Here is an 18,555-nt window from a genome sequence, read left to right as displayed (position 1 = left end):
CCTATAAGAAAAATACGTCATACATTTCAGAAAGATTTACAAATGAGTTGTAACTCAAGTCGAAACCATAGTTCAGACCAAAATCCAGGCTATAGTCAAGGTTATAGTCTACACTTTAGTCCAGACTATAGTCCAGGCTATTGTCTACTTTAGTCTTTACCAAAGTCCACACTTTAGTCTTTATTAAAGTCCAGACTTTAGTCTTTACTAAAGTTCAGAGTTTAGTTTTTACTAAAGTCCAGACTTTGTTTTTACTAAAATCCAGACTTTAGACTTCACGAAAGTCCAAACTTTAGTCTTTACTAAAGTCCAGACTTTAGTCTTTACTAAAGTTCAGACTTTAGTCTTTACTAAAGTCCAGACTTTAGTCTTTACTAAAGTCCAGACTTTACTCTTTACGAAAATCCAGACTTTGTTTTTACTAAAGTCCAGATTTTAGTCTTTACTAAAGTTCGGACTTTAGTCTTTACTAAAGTCCAGACTTTAATCTTTACTAAAGTACAGACCTTAGGCTTTACTAAAGTCCAGACATTAGTCTTTACTAAAGTCCAGACTTTAGTCTTTACTAAAGTGCAGACTTAAGTCTTTACTATAGTACATACTTTAGTGTTTACTAAAGTCCAGACTTTAGTCTTAACTAAAGTTCGGACTTTAGTCTTTATTAAAGTTCAGACTTTAGTCTTTACTAAAGTCCAGTCTTTAGTATTTACTAAAGTCCAGACTTTAGTCTTTACTAATGTCAAGACTTTTAGTTTTTACTGAAGTTCAGACTTTAGTCTTTACTATAGTCCAGACTATAATCAACACTATGTTCTATGATTATGTCCGGACAATAGTCTAGACTAGTCAAAATTATAATTTGGACTATAGGCCATACCCTATGCAGTCTATACTAAAGTCCACATTGTAGTCTATACTATACAGTAGTCTCTCAGACAATAGTCTCTGTTATAGTCTAGACTATTATATATATTATAGTCACAGACAATTGTATATAAAGTAATCCATACTATAGTCCCGATTGTAGCCTACACTATAGTCCATATAGTAGTCTAAACTATAGTTCAGACTATAGTGTATGCTTTTATATTGTCTTCTCTATAGTCTGTACTATAGTTCAGATTAGAGTCTACACTATAGTTCAGATTAGAGATAACACTATAGTCTATACTATTGTCTAGATTATATGTGGTCTATACTATAGTATAGACTATAATCTGGTCTAAAGTTTATATAAAATACCAGATTGTAGTCTACACTATAGTTCAGACTATAGTCTACACTATAGTTCAGACTATAGACTACACTATAGTTCAGAATATAGTCTACACTATAGTTTAGACTATAGTCCAGACTATAGTTCAGACTATAGTCCAGACTATAGTCCAGACTATAGTCCAAACTATAGGACTGTAAGCCAACTTTCAACCAATTTTCTTTAAAAGTTATTATTTAAAATTTAAAAAAAAATCTAAACAAATTTTTAATAAAATTTAAATTCTCTCATCATCAGTTTTATAACTGTGTTATATTGTCCAATGTATTTTGACGCTTTTATTTTTAATTTTAACAAAAAAACCATAATGACTTTGTAATTATTTAAATGAAAAAAAAAATCTGTTAAAATTAATTTTTATTGTTGACTTTTTTTAAAAAGAAAATATTGTATTTTGTATTATTTTTTAATTTTGTTTTTATCATTTTATTTAATTATTATTTTTTTAATTATTTTAAGTACACAATTTTTTTTTGATTTGTTTTTTTACACTATTCATTAAGTCAAATTATTTACCTATTTTTATTTTTAACAACAACTTTTTTTTAGTAGTTTTTAGATAAAAAATAAAAAAATTATATATTTTAAAAATAAAATTATTTTTTGTTGGTTTTTCTTTTGTAATTTTTATTTTTGGTTTTTAAGATTTTTGTTTTATAATTTTTTTTAGTAGAAATGTCTAAAGTCTGGAGTATGGTTTCGTCTAAATTCTGAACTATAGTCTCAACTATAATCTGGGCTAAAATCTCGTCTATAGTCTGTACAAATGTCTCGTCTAAAGTCTGGAGTATAGTCTGATCTAAAGGCTGGACTATAGCCTCGAATAGTCTATATTATGGAAGTATATTGTAGTCTGAACTATAGTCTATAGTCTGGTGTATTATCTCATCCTTAGTCTGGACTATAGTCTCGTTTATAGTCAAGACTATAGTCTTACATATAGTCTGGATTATAGTCAAGTGTGGACTGTTGTATAATTTATAGTCCGTACTATAGTCCCGATTATAATCTGAACTATAGCCTCGTCTACAGTCTGAACTATATTGGCGTCTATTGTGTGGACTATAGTCTCTTCTATAATCTGGACTATAGTCTAGACTATACTCTCGTCTAATATCTGGACTATAGGCTCGTCTTAAGTCTGGACTATAGTCTCCTCTAATGGCTAGACTATAGGTTCGTCTAAAGTCTGGAGTATAATCTCGTCTAAAGTGTTGATATATAGTCCATAAAATATATAATCCCGACTATAGTCTGAACTATAGCATCGTCTACAGTCAGGACTATATTGTGTGGACTATAGTCTCATCTATAATCTAAACTATTGTATGATCTATCAACTGGACTAAAGTTTCGTCTAAAGTCTTGTCTATAGGCTATAGTCTGGTCTACAGACTGAAGCATAGTCTAGTCTGGACTATAGTCTCGCCTATTGTCTGGACTATAGGTTCGTCTAAAGTCTGGAATATAGGTTCGTCTAAAGTCTGGAATACAGTCTCGTCTAACGTCTGGACTATTGTCTCGTCTAATGTCTGGACTATAGATTCGTTAAAAGTCTGTAGTATAACCTCGTCTAAAGTTAAGATTATAGTCTTGTCTTTAAGTCTGTACTATAGTCTCTTCTATAGTCTATATTCTGGTCAGTAGTCTGAACTATAGCCTCGTCTATTGCCTGGTCATGTCTATAGTCTTATATATAGTCTGGACTGTCTATAGTCTTGTCTTTATTATTTTCTATAGTCTGGACTATACTCGGATGCTTTCTGGACTATAGTCTCGTGTACAGTCTGGAATATAGACTCATCTATAGTCCATATTCTGGACAGTAGTCTGAACTATACTATCGTCTATTGTCTGGACTATAGCCATGTCTTTAATCTTATATATAGTCTGGATTAACTTCTCGTTTGAACTGTAGTCTCGTCTATAGTATGTACTATAGTGCTGTCTATAGTCTGAACTATAGCCTCGTCTTCAGTCTGGACTATAGTTTCGTCTAGAGTGTGAACTGTAGTTTTGTCTATACTATGGTCTTGTCTATATTCTCTTCTTTAGTCTGGACTATACTATAGTCTCGTCTAAGATGTCTAGACTATAGTCTCTTGTACAGTTTGGAATATAGACTCGTCTATAGTCTAGACTATAAAACTATATATAATCTGGACTATAGTTTTGTCTATGGTTAGAATTATAATCTCGTCGTTAGACCAGACTACTCTCTTGTCTAAACAGTGACTGTGTAAGAGCCTGCAAATTGGCGCTATTACCTACCTATTATCCATTTAGATTAAAGCTCATAAACGTCTAGTTTAATTAATATTTACAATAGTTGTTAATATAAACATTTTATTATAAACTAATTAAATTCAATACTACCTCAACTAAAAATGTTTTTTATAAACTATTTTTTTTTTTTTTTTGTGTTAAACTTAGTAAAGTTTTTTTAATTAAATAAATGTTTTAAATTATTATAACAACAAAAAAACAACTTGATAATCCTCCAATATAACTACCTGAAAAGCAACTTAAACTACCTCAGTTTAAATAAAATAATTTAGAAATTATAATGAAAAGAAACTAATAAATTAACAATAACTAATACTTTATTATAATAATAAAAGAAAATATAAATAATACAAAAATCGAAAACAATGACATCATAAAAAAATACATTAATGATTTGCGTAGCAAATCAAATTTTATTATTAATATGTTTATAATAAAAAAATACATAAAACTTAAAAAGTTAAAAAATATATACATATATTATAAAAAAACTGAAGAACTTTACTCCTGTTATATGCCACATATACTATGACATGACAAACCGATATGTTTGAAAGAAATGCATAAATATATGTAAAAGGATATAATCGAACTCGGGAAAGGTATGTTGGAAATGAAACAATATATTTAGAAAATTTAGATAAATTTACAAATTCTGTTGTAATTGTTAATTATTTCACAAAGGATCAAAAAAGTGTATTTGATATCCGGTTTCAAAACGCTTTAATTTGAATCCTTTAACTGTGAAAGTTTTTTTTTAGAACGTAATCAAATTCTAGTAAATGTATTAAGAAAATGGTTGAAATTTAAAAAAAAAGTATGTAAAAAAAATTAATTAAAAAAATAATATTGCAATAGTTTGTTTATAAGTAGGATGATCTAATATCGGTTTGTGTATGTAATTTTTTAATATTTATATATTACAAACTGTTTAATAATTAAAAATATTAATAAAATAAAAATTAAATTTATTGCAAAAATAAATAAAAAGAATGGTTTTTCTAATGGGTGTATCAAGCGATTTAATAGGTTTAATCCATATCGTCGACTTAGGATAACCCTAAATAGACAAAAATTATCCCAACTAACCAACCAACCAAACTGTAGACTAGACTATAGACTAGACTCTAGGCTAGACTATAGACAAGACTATAGACTAGACTATAGGCTAGACTATAGACTAGACTATAGACTAGACTATAGACTAGACTATAGACTAGACTATAGACTAGACTATAGACTAGACTAAAGACTAGACTATAGACTAGACTATAGACTAGACTATAGACAAGAATATGGACTAGACTACACACTAGACTATAGACTAGACTATTGACTAGAATATTGGCTAAACAATAGACTAGACAATAGACTAGACTATAGACTAGACTATAGACTAGACTATAGACTTGACTATAGACTAGACTATAGACTAGATTATAGACTAGACTAGACTATAGATTAGACTATAGACTAGACTATAGACTAGACTATATACTAGACTATAGACTAGACTATAGACTAGACTATAGCCTAGACTATAGACTAGACTATAGCCTAGACTATAGACTAGACTATAGCCTAGACTATAGACTAGACTATAGACTGGACTAGACTATGGACTAGACTAGACTATAGACTAGGCTATATACTAAACTATGGACTATACAATTGACTAGAACATTGGCTAGACTATAGACTAGACTATAGACTAGACTATGGACTAGAATATTGGCTAGACTATAGACTAGACTATAGAATAGACTATAGACTAGACTATAGACTACACTATAGACTACACTATAGACTAGACTATAGACCAGACTATATACTAGACTATATACTAGACTATAGACTAGACTATAGACTATAGACCAGACTATAGACTAGACTATATACTAGACTATAGACTAGGCTATGGACAAGACTATAGAACAGACTATAGACTAGACTATGGACTAGACTATTGACTAGAACATTGGCTAGACTATAGACTAGACTATAGACTAAACTATGGACTAGACTAGACTATAGACTAGACTGCAGACTAGACTATAGACTAGACTATAGACTAGACTATAGACTAGACTATAGACTAGACTATAGACTAGACTATAGACTAGACTATAGACTAGACTATAGACTAGACTATAGACTAGACTATAGACTAGACTATAGACTAGACTATAGACTAGACTATAGACTAGACTATAGACTAGACTATAGACTAGACTATAGACTAGACTATAGACTAGACTATAGACTAGACTATAGATTAGACTATAGACTAGACTATAGACTAGACTATAGACTAGACTATAGACTAGACTATAGACTAGACTATAGACTAGACTATAGACTAGACTATGTACTAGACTATAAACTAGACTATAGACTAAACTATGGACTAGACTATAGACTAGACAATAGAGTAGACTAAAGACTAGACTATAGACTAGACTATAGACTAGACTATAAACTATACTATAGACTAGACTATAGACTAGACTACAGACTAGACTATAGACTAGACTATAGACTAGTCTATAGACTAGACTTTATACCAGACTATAGACTAGACTATTGACTAGACTGTAGACTAGAATATATACTACACTATAGACTAGTCTATAAACTAGACTAGACTATAGACTAGACTAGACTATTGACTAGACTATAGACTAGACTAGACTAGACTATAGACTACACCATAGACTAGACTAAGGACTAGACATTAGACTAGACTATGGACTAGACTATGGACTAGACTATGGAGTAGACTATAGACTAGACTATAGACTAGACTATAAACTAGACTATAGACTAGACTATGGACTAGACTATAGACTAGACTTTAGACTAGACTCAAGACTAGACTATAGACTAGAATATAGACTAGACTATAGACTAGACAGTTAAATAGTCTATAGACTGGACTATAAACTACACTATAGACTAGACTATAGACCAGACTGTTCAACTATAGACTAGTGTTCCCAAAAGTACTACAGGCTTTCAAGTATGCTATTTAAAACTATCGCTTTTCTTTTAGCAGCCATATACAAATTTCATACAACCGAATATTTTTATGTAAAATGTTTTGCTTTCCAGTGAAATTGCACCAATTTTTTAGTTATTATCAAATAAAGATATCTATAATTTTATATCTTTGAAAAGAAACGCTTTAAATCAAACATATAAAAGCTCTTGTTTATTTTTTATATATTAAGTTATTATAAATCGGCATATATTATCATAATAATAATACATTAACTAAAACAGAATTAACTCAATAATTAAGGACTTAAAACTAAAGTTTAGAAAACTAAACCTAATGAACTCAAATATTAACAAACATCATCAATAGGTTCTTCATCTTCCAGACTGGGACCGATTTCAATGAAACCATCTTCCGGTAAATCCGGACCACTTTCAACTCTGCAAGGAAATTTTTGTAAATATAAATTTTAAATTCTCTAACAGTTTGAAATATTTGCTGAATTTTTCTCTTAAATTATTTTGATATTCGTATAATGTCGCAAGAAAGCAATAAGAAAAAACAAATAAAAAAACAACTTACTTCTCAAAATCACATTGCGGTAATAAACCCTCATCCTTTGAGTTATTACTGAAACGAAAGACTAAACATAAACGCAGTACCGCCAAAAATATCAGCAATAGACCAGCCACATAACTTAGCCAGAGATTGTGGGGCCACACCATTAGAGCAGTGCCAATAGCAATATAGGGAAAGGCAAGACGCCAGCTACCAAAGCATTTACAGCACGACCAACATTGTAAACATTTTGAATAGTTATCGCTGGAAATAAATAACAGATAGAAGAGAAAAATATAGAGGAGGATTATGAGAAAAACAAATATTAGTGTTTTATGAGAAAATGGGGGATTCGATAAGAGCTGTTGGGTAAGTAAAATCTCTTTCCCAACAACAAACCCCTTACAACTTTTACAGCTAAATCCCAAGCACTCATCTTAGTTATGAGTAAATGAAATAGTACATGACGAGAAACAAAAATAAATGCTTACTTGCCAAATATTAATTGCAGGAAAAGAGTTATGACCCATTTGACTTCAAACAACAATATGATTATTGAAGAAATTCTGAAAAACAAAAAACAAAAATCATGAAAACCATGAAAACCACATAAAACCAAAAAAATTATTTATTAACTTAACATAAGATGAAATTTCAATAAATAATCTAATAAAAGTGGATGTTTGGTTTTTAGCCAAGATACAAGTTACTTACACTATAAATAGTCCAGCTTCATAGCCATGTAAATAGACATCGACCCCGACACCACAAATTACTGAAATTAAATCAAAAACATGTTTTCGCTTTTAGTAGGAATTCAATACGAGTATTAATCTTATATTTATTTAAGATTAATTAAGTACATGTTCAAATAGACAAACAAACGTATTAACAATATGTACTTATGTAATTATATTATGGAAAAAGTAATACGAATTAACCCTTCAACGGGTGGGAGGTTCAAATCGTATAATTGGACTAGAACAAAACTAAAATCAAACTAGAATAGTAATAGAACAGAACTAGAATAGAACTAGAACAGAACTAGAACAGAACTAGAACAGAACTAGAACAGAACTAGAACAGAACTAGAACAGAACTAGAACAGAACTAGAACAGAACTAGAACAAAACTAGAACAGAACTAGGGCATAACTAGAACAGAACTAGAACAGAACTAGAACACAACTAGAACAGAACTAGAACAGAACTAGAACAGAACTAGAACAGAACTAGAACAGAACTAGAACAGAACTAGGACAGAAATAGAACAGAACTAGAACAGAACTAAAGCAGAACTTGACCATAACTAGAATAGAACTAGAACAGAACTAGAACAGAACTAGAACAGAACTAGAACAGAACTAGAACAGAATTAGAACTGAACTAGAACAGAACAGAACTAGAACAGAACTAGAACAGAACTAGAACAGAACTAGAACAGAACTAGAACAGAACTAGAACAGAACTAGAACAGAACTAGAACAGAACTAGAATAGAACTAGAACAGAACTAGAACAGAACTAGAACAGAACTAGAACAGAACTAGAACAGAACTAGAACAGAACTAGAACAGAACTAGAACAGAACTAGAACAGAACTAGAACAGAACTAGAACAGAACTAGAACAGAACTAGAACAGAACTAGAACAGAACTAGAACAGAACTAGAACAGAACTAGAACAGAACTAGAACAGAACTAGAACTGAACTACAACAGAACTAGAACAGAACTAGAACAGAACTAGAACAGAACTAGAACAGAACTAGAACAGAACTAGAACAGAACTAGAACAGAACTAGAACAGAACTAGAACAGAACAAGAACAGAACAAGAACAGAACTAGAACAGAACTAGAACACAACTACTACATAACTAGAACACAACTACTACATAACTACAACATAACTACAACACAACTACAACATAACTGCAGCAGATCAGCAACAGAACTAGAACTAACAAAGAAAACCACAAACTTCAGAGATCGCCCTTCCCAATTAGGGGTTAATACCAAATTTGTAATCTTTTTTGTTCTTAACACTATTCAATTACATTAACTGGATTAATAAACCAGAAAGTTTTTCACGCAACCCTCCGTAAAAGAACGAAAAATACCAAAACAAAAACTCAATTGAACTGAATGAAAAACTTCTTAAATATGCACAAAACTGTAAGTGAATCTACGTATAACAAGTATGACTAAATATCGCTATTATATAGGAACCACAAAAAAATAAAACCAAACAAATCATACTACTCCAGCTGTAAAGGGATTGATAATTTAAGGAAAAAGTATTTTTCTTTCTTAAATTCATTTAACGCGATTTTCAATTCAAATTGATTTGGTGGCTGTTCGAACTCATTCCCTGTAACTGCTTATGATATGTCAACAAAATTCTATGCCAAAAAGTTTGTTTTTTTTCAGATATTTCATCCAAAATATGTAAAAAACCAACAAAAAGTTCAATATCCTGATTTCTTTTATGACTGATAATTTAAAATATTTCATTCAGATATTTCTGAGATTTTATTTTTTGTGGAAATGTTAAAAATGAAGTTTTTTTCTTAATGTTTGCATTTTTCTTATTGTTTCAGGCGTGGAGTTATTAGTAGAAGACACAGGAATAAGAAAGAAACTTTGGAAAACGAATTTGTAAAAGAAACTTATACTAGCAAACGCATTTATAGAAATTTTTAGTTCACCACACATCCTCCCAAGTACATTCTCAGCTGAAACCGTTTTACATGACAATAAATTTTCAACAATATCTGGCGCCATTGTTATTGCAAAAACATATTGACATGTATAAATGCTATTACTGCTGTTCCTATTATTATTTCTATTTCATTTTTCCTATAACTAAATATTTTTAGGAACAATTTTCTTAAGAATCGGTAATCCTTTTTGCATAACCTCCACATTTGATTGGATTTCTATCAAGATCTTATCAACGAATACAAGGATATATTAATGGTTGTACAAAAAAAAATATTTGAAAAAAATAAAGCAAAAAACAAAGCAATTTTCCTACGAAATTTATATATTTTGCAGACTAAAATAAAAATGTATTATGTAATAGAAGGAGAATGAAATTTTGAAATATAATAAACGCTAATGGAATACGGAGAAAAAGCATTCAAGTCATATAAACAAATGGTTTCGTTCTAGTTGTGTTCTAGTTTAGTTCAGTTCTAGTTCAGTTCTAGTTATAGTTCAGTTCTAGTTCTAGTTCAGTTCTAGTTCTGTTCTAGTTCTGTTCTATTTCTATTTCTATTCTAGTTCTGTTCTAGTTCTGTTCTAGTTCTTTTCTAGTTCTAGTTCCGTTCTAGTTCTGATCTAGTTCTGTTCTAGTTCTGTTCCAGTTCTGTTCTAGCTCTGTTCTATTTCTGTTCTAGTATAGTTCTAGTATAGTTCTAGTTCAGCTCTAGTTCTGTTCTAGTTCTGTTCTAGTTCTGTCTAGTTCTGTTCTAGTTCTGTTCTAGTTCTGTTCTAGTTCTGTTCTAGTTCTGTTCTAGTTCTAGTTCTGTTCTAGTTCTGTTCTAGTTCTGTTCTAGTTCTGTTCTAGTTCTGTTCTAGTTCTGTTCTAGTTCTGTTCTAGTTCTGTTCTAGTTCTGTTCTAGTTCTGTTCTAGTTCTGTTCTAGTTCTGTTCTAGTTCTGTTCTAGTTCTGTTCTAGTTCTGTTCTAGTTCTTTCTGTTCTAGTTCTGTTCTAGTTCTGTTCTAGTTCTGTTCTAGTTCTGTTCTAGTTCTGTTCTAGTTCTGTTCTAGTTCTGTTCTAGTTCTGTTCTAGTTCTGTTCTAGTTCTGTTCTAGTTCTGTTCTAGTTCTGTTCTAGTTCTGTTCTAGTTCTGTTCTAGTTCTGTTCTAGTTCTGTTCTAGTTCTGTTCTAGTTCTGTTCTAGTTCTGTTCTAGTTCTGTTCTAGTTCTGTTCTAGTTCTGTTCTAGTTCTGTTCTAGTTCTGTTCTAGTTCTGTTCTAGTTCTGTTCTAGTTCTGTTCTAGTTCTGTTCTAGTTCTGTTCTAGTTCTGTTCTAGTTCTGTTTCTAGTTCTGTTCTAGTTCTGTTCTAGTTCTGTTCTAGTTCTGTTCTAGTTCTGTTCTAGTTCTGTTCTAGTTCTGTTCTAGTTCTGTTCTAGTTCTGTTCTAGTTCTGTTCTAGTTCTGTTCTAGTTCTGTTCTAGTTCTGTTCTAGTTCTGTTCTAGTTCTGTTCTAGTTCTGTTCTAGTTCTGTTCTAGTTCTGTTCTAGTTCTGTTCTAGTTCTGTTCTAGTTCTGTTTTCTAGTTCTGTTCTAGTTCTGTTCTAGTTCTGTTCTAGTTCTGTTCTAGTTCTGTTCTAGTTCTGTTCTAGTTAGTTCTAGTTCTGTTCTAGTTCAGTTCTAGTTCTGTTCTAGTTCTGTTCTAGTTCTGTTCTAGTTCTGTTCTAGTTCTGTTCTAGTTCTGTTCTAGTTCTGTTCTAGTTCTGTTCTAGTTCTGTAGTTCTGTTCTAGTTCTGTTCTAGTTCTGTTCTAGTTCTGTTCTAGTTCTGTTCTAGTTCTGTTCTAGTTCTGTTCTAGTTCTGTTCTAGTTCTGTTCTAGTTCTAGTTCTGTTCTAGTTCTGTTCTAGTTCTGTTCTAGTTCTGTTCTAGTTCTGTTCTAGTTCTGTTCTAGTTCTGTTCTAGTTCTGTTCTAGTTCTGTTCTAGTTCTGTTCTAGTTCTGTTCTAGTTCTGTTCTAGTTCTGTTCTAGTTCTGTGTCTAGTTCTTTCTAGTTCTGTTCTAGTTCTGTTCTAGTTTCTGTTCTAGTTCTGTTCTAGTTCTGTTCTAGTTCTGTTCTAGTTCTGTTCTAGTTCTGTTCTAGTTCTGTTTCTAGTTCTGTTCTAGTTCTGTTCTAGTTCTGTTCTAGTTCTGTTCTAGTTCTGTTCTAGTTCTGTTCTAGTTCTGTTCTAGTTCTGTTCTAGTTTCTGTTCTAGTTTCTGTTCTAGTTCTGTTCTAGTTCTGTTCTGTTCTAGTTTCTGTTCTAGTTCTGTTCTAGTTCTGTTCTAGTTCTGTTCTAGTTCTGTTCTAGTTCTGTTCTAGTTCTGTTCTAGTTCTGTTCTAGTTCTGTTCTAGTTCTGTTCTAGTTCTGTTCTAGTTCTGTTCTAGTTCTGTTCTAGTTCTGTTCTAGTTCTGTTCTAGTTCTGTTCTAGTTCTGTTCTAGTTCTGTTCTAGTTCTGTTCTAGTTCTGTTCTAGTTCTGTTCTAGTTCTGTTCTAGTTCTGTTCTATTTCTGTTCTAGTTCTGTTCTAGTTTTGTTCTAGATCTGTTCTAGTTCTGTTCTAGTTCTATTCTAGTTCTGTTCTAGTTCTGTTCTAGTTCTGTTCTAGTTCTGTTCTAGTTCTGTTCTAGTTCTGTTCTAGTTCTGTTCTAGTTCAGTTCTAACTCAATTATAGTTTAGTTATACTTAAGCTTCTAGTTCATTGCTTTTAGTTAATCTTATTAGAATTATAACTTGCTATATAGTAATACCTTACGGAAATTGCATTAATGGCTTAAGTCATATTCTATTAAAAGCGGAATTAAACTTTTATATAAAACAAAAAAAAAATCTTCTAAAATTTAAATAGTGACATTAAGTATTACAATATTATCACTTAATTGTTATAAAATAATTACGGTTTGTTGAAGTTTTTACAGAGGTTATAACCCAACTAGTCAATAACACATTGTTAACTTTTTTTGCAAAAATAAATATTTACTTTTCTCTTAATTACACAACGTTTAAAAGTACAGTAAAATTAATACTTTTCGTACACTACAAATGTAGAGACTATTAACTGTATTATCCAATAATTTCCAATTAATATGAGTAACAATAATTTTCCTTGAAAGTAATGAATTGTACAAATGATCGGTCCTTTTAGGAAATATTTAAAGAACAACGTCATATAAATATAAGTTAATTTATACATTATATATGATTTCCCATAAAATTTGTATAATATTCCATAGCAAATTTTTAAATTTGTCTCTTATCAAATTATGTAAAATACCCTTAAAAACCATTAAGTTTTAGCAAAGGTACATTCAAATTTAGTAAGAGTACAGAATATTGTAAACAGATTCCTTTTTAAATAAGCACATGTCAACATATATGTATGTATATGTTCTCATTGCAATCATGAATCCTTAGGGAAATTTTGTCAAAAATGACTTTTAAATTTTAATCATGGAACAGTTCATCAATTTTAGATCAAGTCTAATCCAGTTTCTAGTTCAGTTCTAGTTCAGTTCTAGTTCAGTTCTAGTTCAGTTTCTAGTTCAGTTCTAGTTCAGTTCTAGGTTCAGTTCTAGTTCAGTTCTAGTTCAGTTCTAGTTTCAGTTCTAGTTCAGTTTCTGTTCTAGATTCTGTTCTAGTTTTCTGTTCTAGTTCTGTTCTAGATCCCTGCTAGTTTCTGTTCTAGTTCTGTTCTAGTTCTGTTCTAGTTCTGTTCTAAGTTCTGTTCTAGTTCTATTCTAGTTCCTGTTCTAGTTCTGTTCTAGTTCTGTTCTAGTTCTAGTTCTGTTCTAGTTCTGTTCTAGTTCTGTTCTAGTTCTGTTCTAGTTCTGTTCTAGTTCTGTTCTAGTTCTGTTCTAGTTCTGTTCTGTTCTAGTTTCTGTTCTAGTTTCTGTTCTAGTTCTGTTCTAGTTCTGTTCTAGTTCTGTTCTAGTTCTGTTCTAGTTCTGTTTCTAGTTCTGTTCTAGTTCTGTTCCAGTTCTGTTCTAGTTCTGTTGTAGTTTTGTTCTAGTTTTGTTCTAGTAATGTTCTAGTGTTGTTTCTAGTTCTATTTAGTTGAAATGAAAATTCTGCTTTTAAATGTTCAATGAAATCAGGCCCACTGTACATTGTATTATTCCATTCATAACAGTTTGTATACATCTTAATTACTCTAAATCAACAATTAATATCAAAACCGGTTTAGCAAGTGCGTTAATATTCAAAAACCTTTTTTAGTTACTTTAAAAAATATAATCAATTATTATTCTGTTCTAGTTCTATTCTAGTTCTGTTCTAGTTCTGTTCTAGTTCTGTTCTAGTTCTGTTCTAGTTCTGTTCTAGTTCTGTTCTAGTTCTGTTCTAGTTCAGTTCTAACTCAATTATAGTTTAGTTATACTTAAGCTTCTAGTTCATTGCTTTTAGTTAATCTTATTAGAATTATAACTTGCTATATAGTAATACCTTACGGAAATTGCATTAATGGCTTAAGTCATATTCTATTAAAAGCGGAATTAAACTTTTATATAAAACAAAAAAAAAATCTTCTAAAATTTAAATAGTGACATTAAGTATTACAATATTATCACTTAATTGTTATAAAATAATTACGGTTTGTTGAAGTTTTTACAGAGGTTATAACCCAACTAGTCAATAACACATTGTTAACTTTTTTTGCAAAAATAAATATTTACTTTTCTCTTAATTACACACGTTAAAAGTACAGTAAAATTAATACTTTTCGTACACTACAAATGTAGAGACTATTAACTGTGATATTAACCAATAATTTCCAATTAATATGAGTAACAATAATTTTCCTTGAAAGTAATGAATTGTACAAATGATCGGTCTTTTAGGAAATATTTAAAGAACAACGTCATATAAATATAAGTTAATTTATACATTATATATGATTTCCCATAAAATTTGTATAATATTCATAGCAAATTTTTAAATTTGTCTCTTATCAAATTATGTAAAATACCCTTAAAAACCATTAAGTTTTAGCAAAGGTACATTCAAATTTAGTAAGAGTACAGAATATGTAAACAGATTCCTTTTTAAATAAGCACATGTCAACATATATGTATGTATATGTTCTCATTGCAATCATGAATCCTTAGGGAAATTTTGTCAAAATGACTTTTAAATTTTAATCATGGAACAGTTCATCAATTTTAGATCAAGTCTAATCCAGTTCTAGTTCAGTTCTAGTTCAGTTCTAGTTCAGTTCTAGTTCAGTTCTAGTTCAGTTCTAGTTCAGTTCTAGTTCAGTTCTAGTTCAGTTCTAGTTCAGTTCTAGTTCAGTTCTGTTCTAGTTCTGTTCTAGTTCTGTTCTAGTTCTGTTCTAGATCCCTGCTAGTTCTGTTCTAGTTCTGTTCTAGTTCTGTTCTAGTTCTGTTCTAGTTCTGTTCTAGTTCTATTCTAGTTCTGTTCTAGTTCTGTTCTAGTTCTGTTCTAGTTCTAGTTCTGTTCTAGTTCTGTTCTAGTTCTGTTCTAGTTCTGTTCTAGTTCTGTTCTAGTTCTGTTCTAGTTCTGTTCTAGTTCTGTTCTGTTCTAGTTCTGTTCTAGTTCTGTTCTAGTTCTGTTCTAGTTCTGTTCTAGTTCTGTTCTAGTTCTGTTCTAGTTCTGTTCTAGTTCTGTTCTAGTTCTGTTCCAGTTCTGTTCTAGTTCTGTTGTAGTTTTGTTCTAGTTTTGTTCTAGTAATGTTCTAGTGTTGTTCTAGTTCTATTTAGTTGAAATGAAAATTCTGCTTTTAAATGTTCAATGTAATCAGGCCCACTGTACATTGTATTATTCCATTCATAACAGTTTGTATACATCTTAATTACTCTAAATCAACAATTAATATCAAAACCGGTTTAGCAAGTGCGTTAATATTTCAAAAACCTTTTTTAGTTACTTTAAAAAATATAATCAATTATTATAACATTAGAGTAAATCCATTCAAGAGTGAATATTTAATCTATTTATAATAGTTTAACAAATTTACATACATTTAATAATATTACTCTATCTATACTTAAGTTAAATTTAATTTAAATTTCATTTACTTACCAAAAGCTGTTATAATACCGAATATCCTTATAAGCGGCTTTAGACAATCACAAGGTTCACCAAACTGTCGACGACGCCTTTGAAAATGCGACATAATGCCAAGTTTTCAAGGATATATTGTGTTGCAAATGTTTTCGAAAGCGTTAAAGGATGTGTTGGATAAATTTTAAACACACATACACTTAAACACACATAGACATTTGACCCTTTATAAAAAACAGGCCATTAACATTTTCGTATTTGTTTGAGTATTTATTTTTTATTTAAAAGGAAGTTTAAGAAGTATGTATGTGTTTAAAATGGTTTAGAGTTTTGTAAAAACTATAATGTTGTTTTTATATTCTCTTAAGAGTTTTATTTATTTTTTTATATTTTCTTAGATTCTTATTTAAGTTAAAGGTGGTCTCTATAGATTTGTAATATGATATTGGTTGTGACAATATAAGCATTTATATTTGTTATTGTTTTTGAACATTGCACATCACACAAAAGGCGATTTAGTTGACACTAGCTGAAAACAAGAAAGAACTAGTTTTAAAGGATACGACTAGGACGAATTTTTTTATACATACTCAACAAAAAAATCAAAAATAAGAAACCTTAATCGAATTAGAAATGAACTAGAATGAAACAGAACTGTACTTAATCTGAAATAGAACAGAACTAGAGGAGAACTAGAACAGAACTAGAACAGAACTAGAACAGAACTAGAACAGAACTAGAACAGAACTAGAACAGAACTAGAACAGAACAAGAACAGAACTAGAACAGAACTAGAACAGAACTAGAACAGAACTAGAACAGAACTAGAACAGAACTAGAACAGAACTAGAACAGAACTAGAACAGAACTAGAACAGAACTAGAACAGAACTAAAACTGGACAGAACTAGGGCCTGTTAAATATCTATCAACGATTCTTAATATGCATTTTATTATGTTGTTTGTTACTATAATAAGAACAACAATAAAATATCCTTATGAGACAAACAATGTTGTTGATGAGAATGCTTTTGCTGCTGCTCCTGCTCTAGCTGTTATTGTTGCCGGCGCTGAGAGACGTGTTTCTATATATTCCCAAAGTGTAAATAATCCTGCGGCAACATATATCATGACAATGACAACAACATGTAATCATTGTTACTACTACAGAGAATAAACAACACTATAGATGAGGAGATAAGAGATAGATTTCGAAACTTTTCTTTTTATTACCCAGCGCCATAGAGTAACGAAGGAATATCACTTTACATCGGATACTAACAATAATGTTGTTGATGATTTAGGGACAACACAATGTACAGCTAAACAAACAAATAATAATGATAATAATAAAAGAGGAGCAACAACATGCGTGTATTGCATATAAATCATGTTAATTTTGTAGTAGATTTCAAAAAATTATTATTATTTTATGTTTTCATATTTTGTATTATTATTTATTTTTTATTTTTTTTTTGTCTTTTGGGTTGTAAGGAGTCAAGTCTTAGAACAAAAATTGTCTTACACTGTGTTGGCAACTATTCAAAGTTTTGTTGTTGTTGTCTGTGTTATTGTTGTGTTGGCCTTATATCCTTGGCCAAACAAACAAAAATATCCTTTAAAATCCATGTAATACAAAATAAAGTTTCTTGTTTTCTTGTTTTTTGGACAGAACACATTTGTAGATAAAAAAATATATAACTTTTTTGTTTTCTTTACTTGTTTGGTATTTAAATCCTAAATCCAAGGGATAAAATGTTTAAAATTATATCATAAATCATAATTCACTTTAACATTTCTTTATATATATATATTTTTTTTTTTTTTTGTTTCTTGCTTGGCTTTCGTGTAATCCTTGCAAAAAGTTTTTTCTCCAAATATTTAATCCTTAAAACTTTTTTGCACAAAAATTTCAAATATTCTTTATGGTTTTGTTGCTAATAGCAGGTTCATCATGGCGTATACTTGTTTTCTAATTAGGATATTAATATTTAATGAACTTTACAAAATTCTTTTAACATTTATTTTCCTTTTTTTTTTGTTTTTCTTAAAACACGTAAATTTTGTTTCACTTGTTCACCAGTTTCCACTTTAGATTCATTATTTCTATTTCTATTTGTTTTTATTATGATCTCAAGAAGCCGCTGTAAACACGTCCGCATTGGTCTAAAGGCAAAAGTCAAATGTTTTTATATTTCATACTGTGGCATAGAATTTTGTTAACATTTCGCCAACATTCATATAAAATACGTAACAACTTACTACGTACCAGACATGTAGCAAACAGTTGAGTTGTCGTAATAAACTCAAGTAAAGTTTCTACGATTATTGTTTGTTTTTTTTTCGCGTTCTAGCTTGTGTTTTCAGCCTGCCGCCCTGTGCCTGCCTTTGATTATGATGTTGATAATAATGAGTTGAAGTGGCCCTATAATGAGGTTTATCGGTTAAAGACATTAAATGGAAAGGGTGTATGATAGAAAATAATAAGCATCACTTTTGCTTTCTGTGTCCATCAAACTATAATTAAAATAATTAACGTTGCACAATGGGTTTGGGGAAAAACAATTAACATAACATGTTTTATGAAAATAACTAAAACAGAACTAGAACAGAACTAGAACAGAACTAGAACAGAACTAGAACAGAACTAGAACAGAACTAGAACAGAACTAGAACAGAACTAGAACAGAAC

General features: G+C 30.4%; 1 protein-coding gene across 5 annotated transcripts; it reads right to left on the bottom strand.

Moving 5' to 3' along the window:
* Positions 1-6,757: 6,757 nt before the first annotated feature.
* On the bottom strand, positions 6,758-18,022 carry LOC111676365. 5 transcript variants are annotated; one of them, XM_046952018.1, is made up of 6 exons: positions 17,389-18,022; positions 15,883-16,393; positions 7,833-7,893; positions 7,610-7,684; positions 7,143-7,382; positions 6,758-7,000 (listed from the first exon to the last, which is right to left on the bottom strand). In XM_046952018.1, the coding sequence occupies exons 2-6, from the start codon at positions 15,974-15,976 to the stop codon at positions 6,910-6,912; spliced, it is 561 nt and encodes a 186-aa protein (XP_046807974.1). In that variant the 5' UTR covers positions 15,977-16,393; positions 17,389-18,022; the 3' UTR covers positions 6,758-6,909. The 5 variants fall into 5 exon arrangements, with proteins under 5 accessions (XP_046807974.1, XP_046807976.1, XP_046807977.1 ...); XM_046952020.1 differs by having other exon boundaries at positions 15,883-16,389; XM_046952021.1 differs by having other exon boundaries at positions 15,883-16,288.
* Between the last annotated feature and the right edge of the window lie 533 nt (positions 18,023-18,555).

Source organism: Lucilia cuprina, chromosome 5 (genome assembly GCF_022045245.1).
Source record: "Lucilia cuprina isolate Lc7/37 chromosome 5, ASM2204524v1, whole genome shotgun sequence".
NCBI lineage: Eukaryota > Metazoa > Arthropoda > Insecta > Diptera > Calliphoridae > Lucilia > Lucilia cuprina.
Note: the sequence above shows the minus strand (reverse complement) of the source record. Positions and strands in the feature narration are given on the sequence as shown.

Coding starts and splice junctions, on each gene's coding strand:
- LOC111676365 (XM_046952018.1), bottom strand. CDS start 15,976: ATGTCGCATTTTCAAAGGCGTCGTCGACAGTTTGGTGAACCTTGTGAT. Junction 7,685..7,832: donor GAAGCTGGACTATTTATAGT/GTAAGTAACTTG, acceptor TTTGTTTTTCAG/AATTTCTTCAATAATCATAT. Junction 7,383..7,609: donor CTGCAATTAATATTTGGCAA/GTAAGCATTTAT, acceptor ATTTATTTCCAG/CGATAACTATTCAAAATGTT.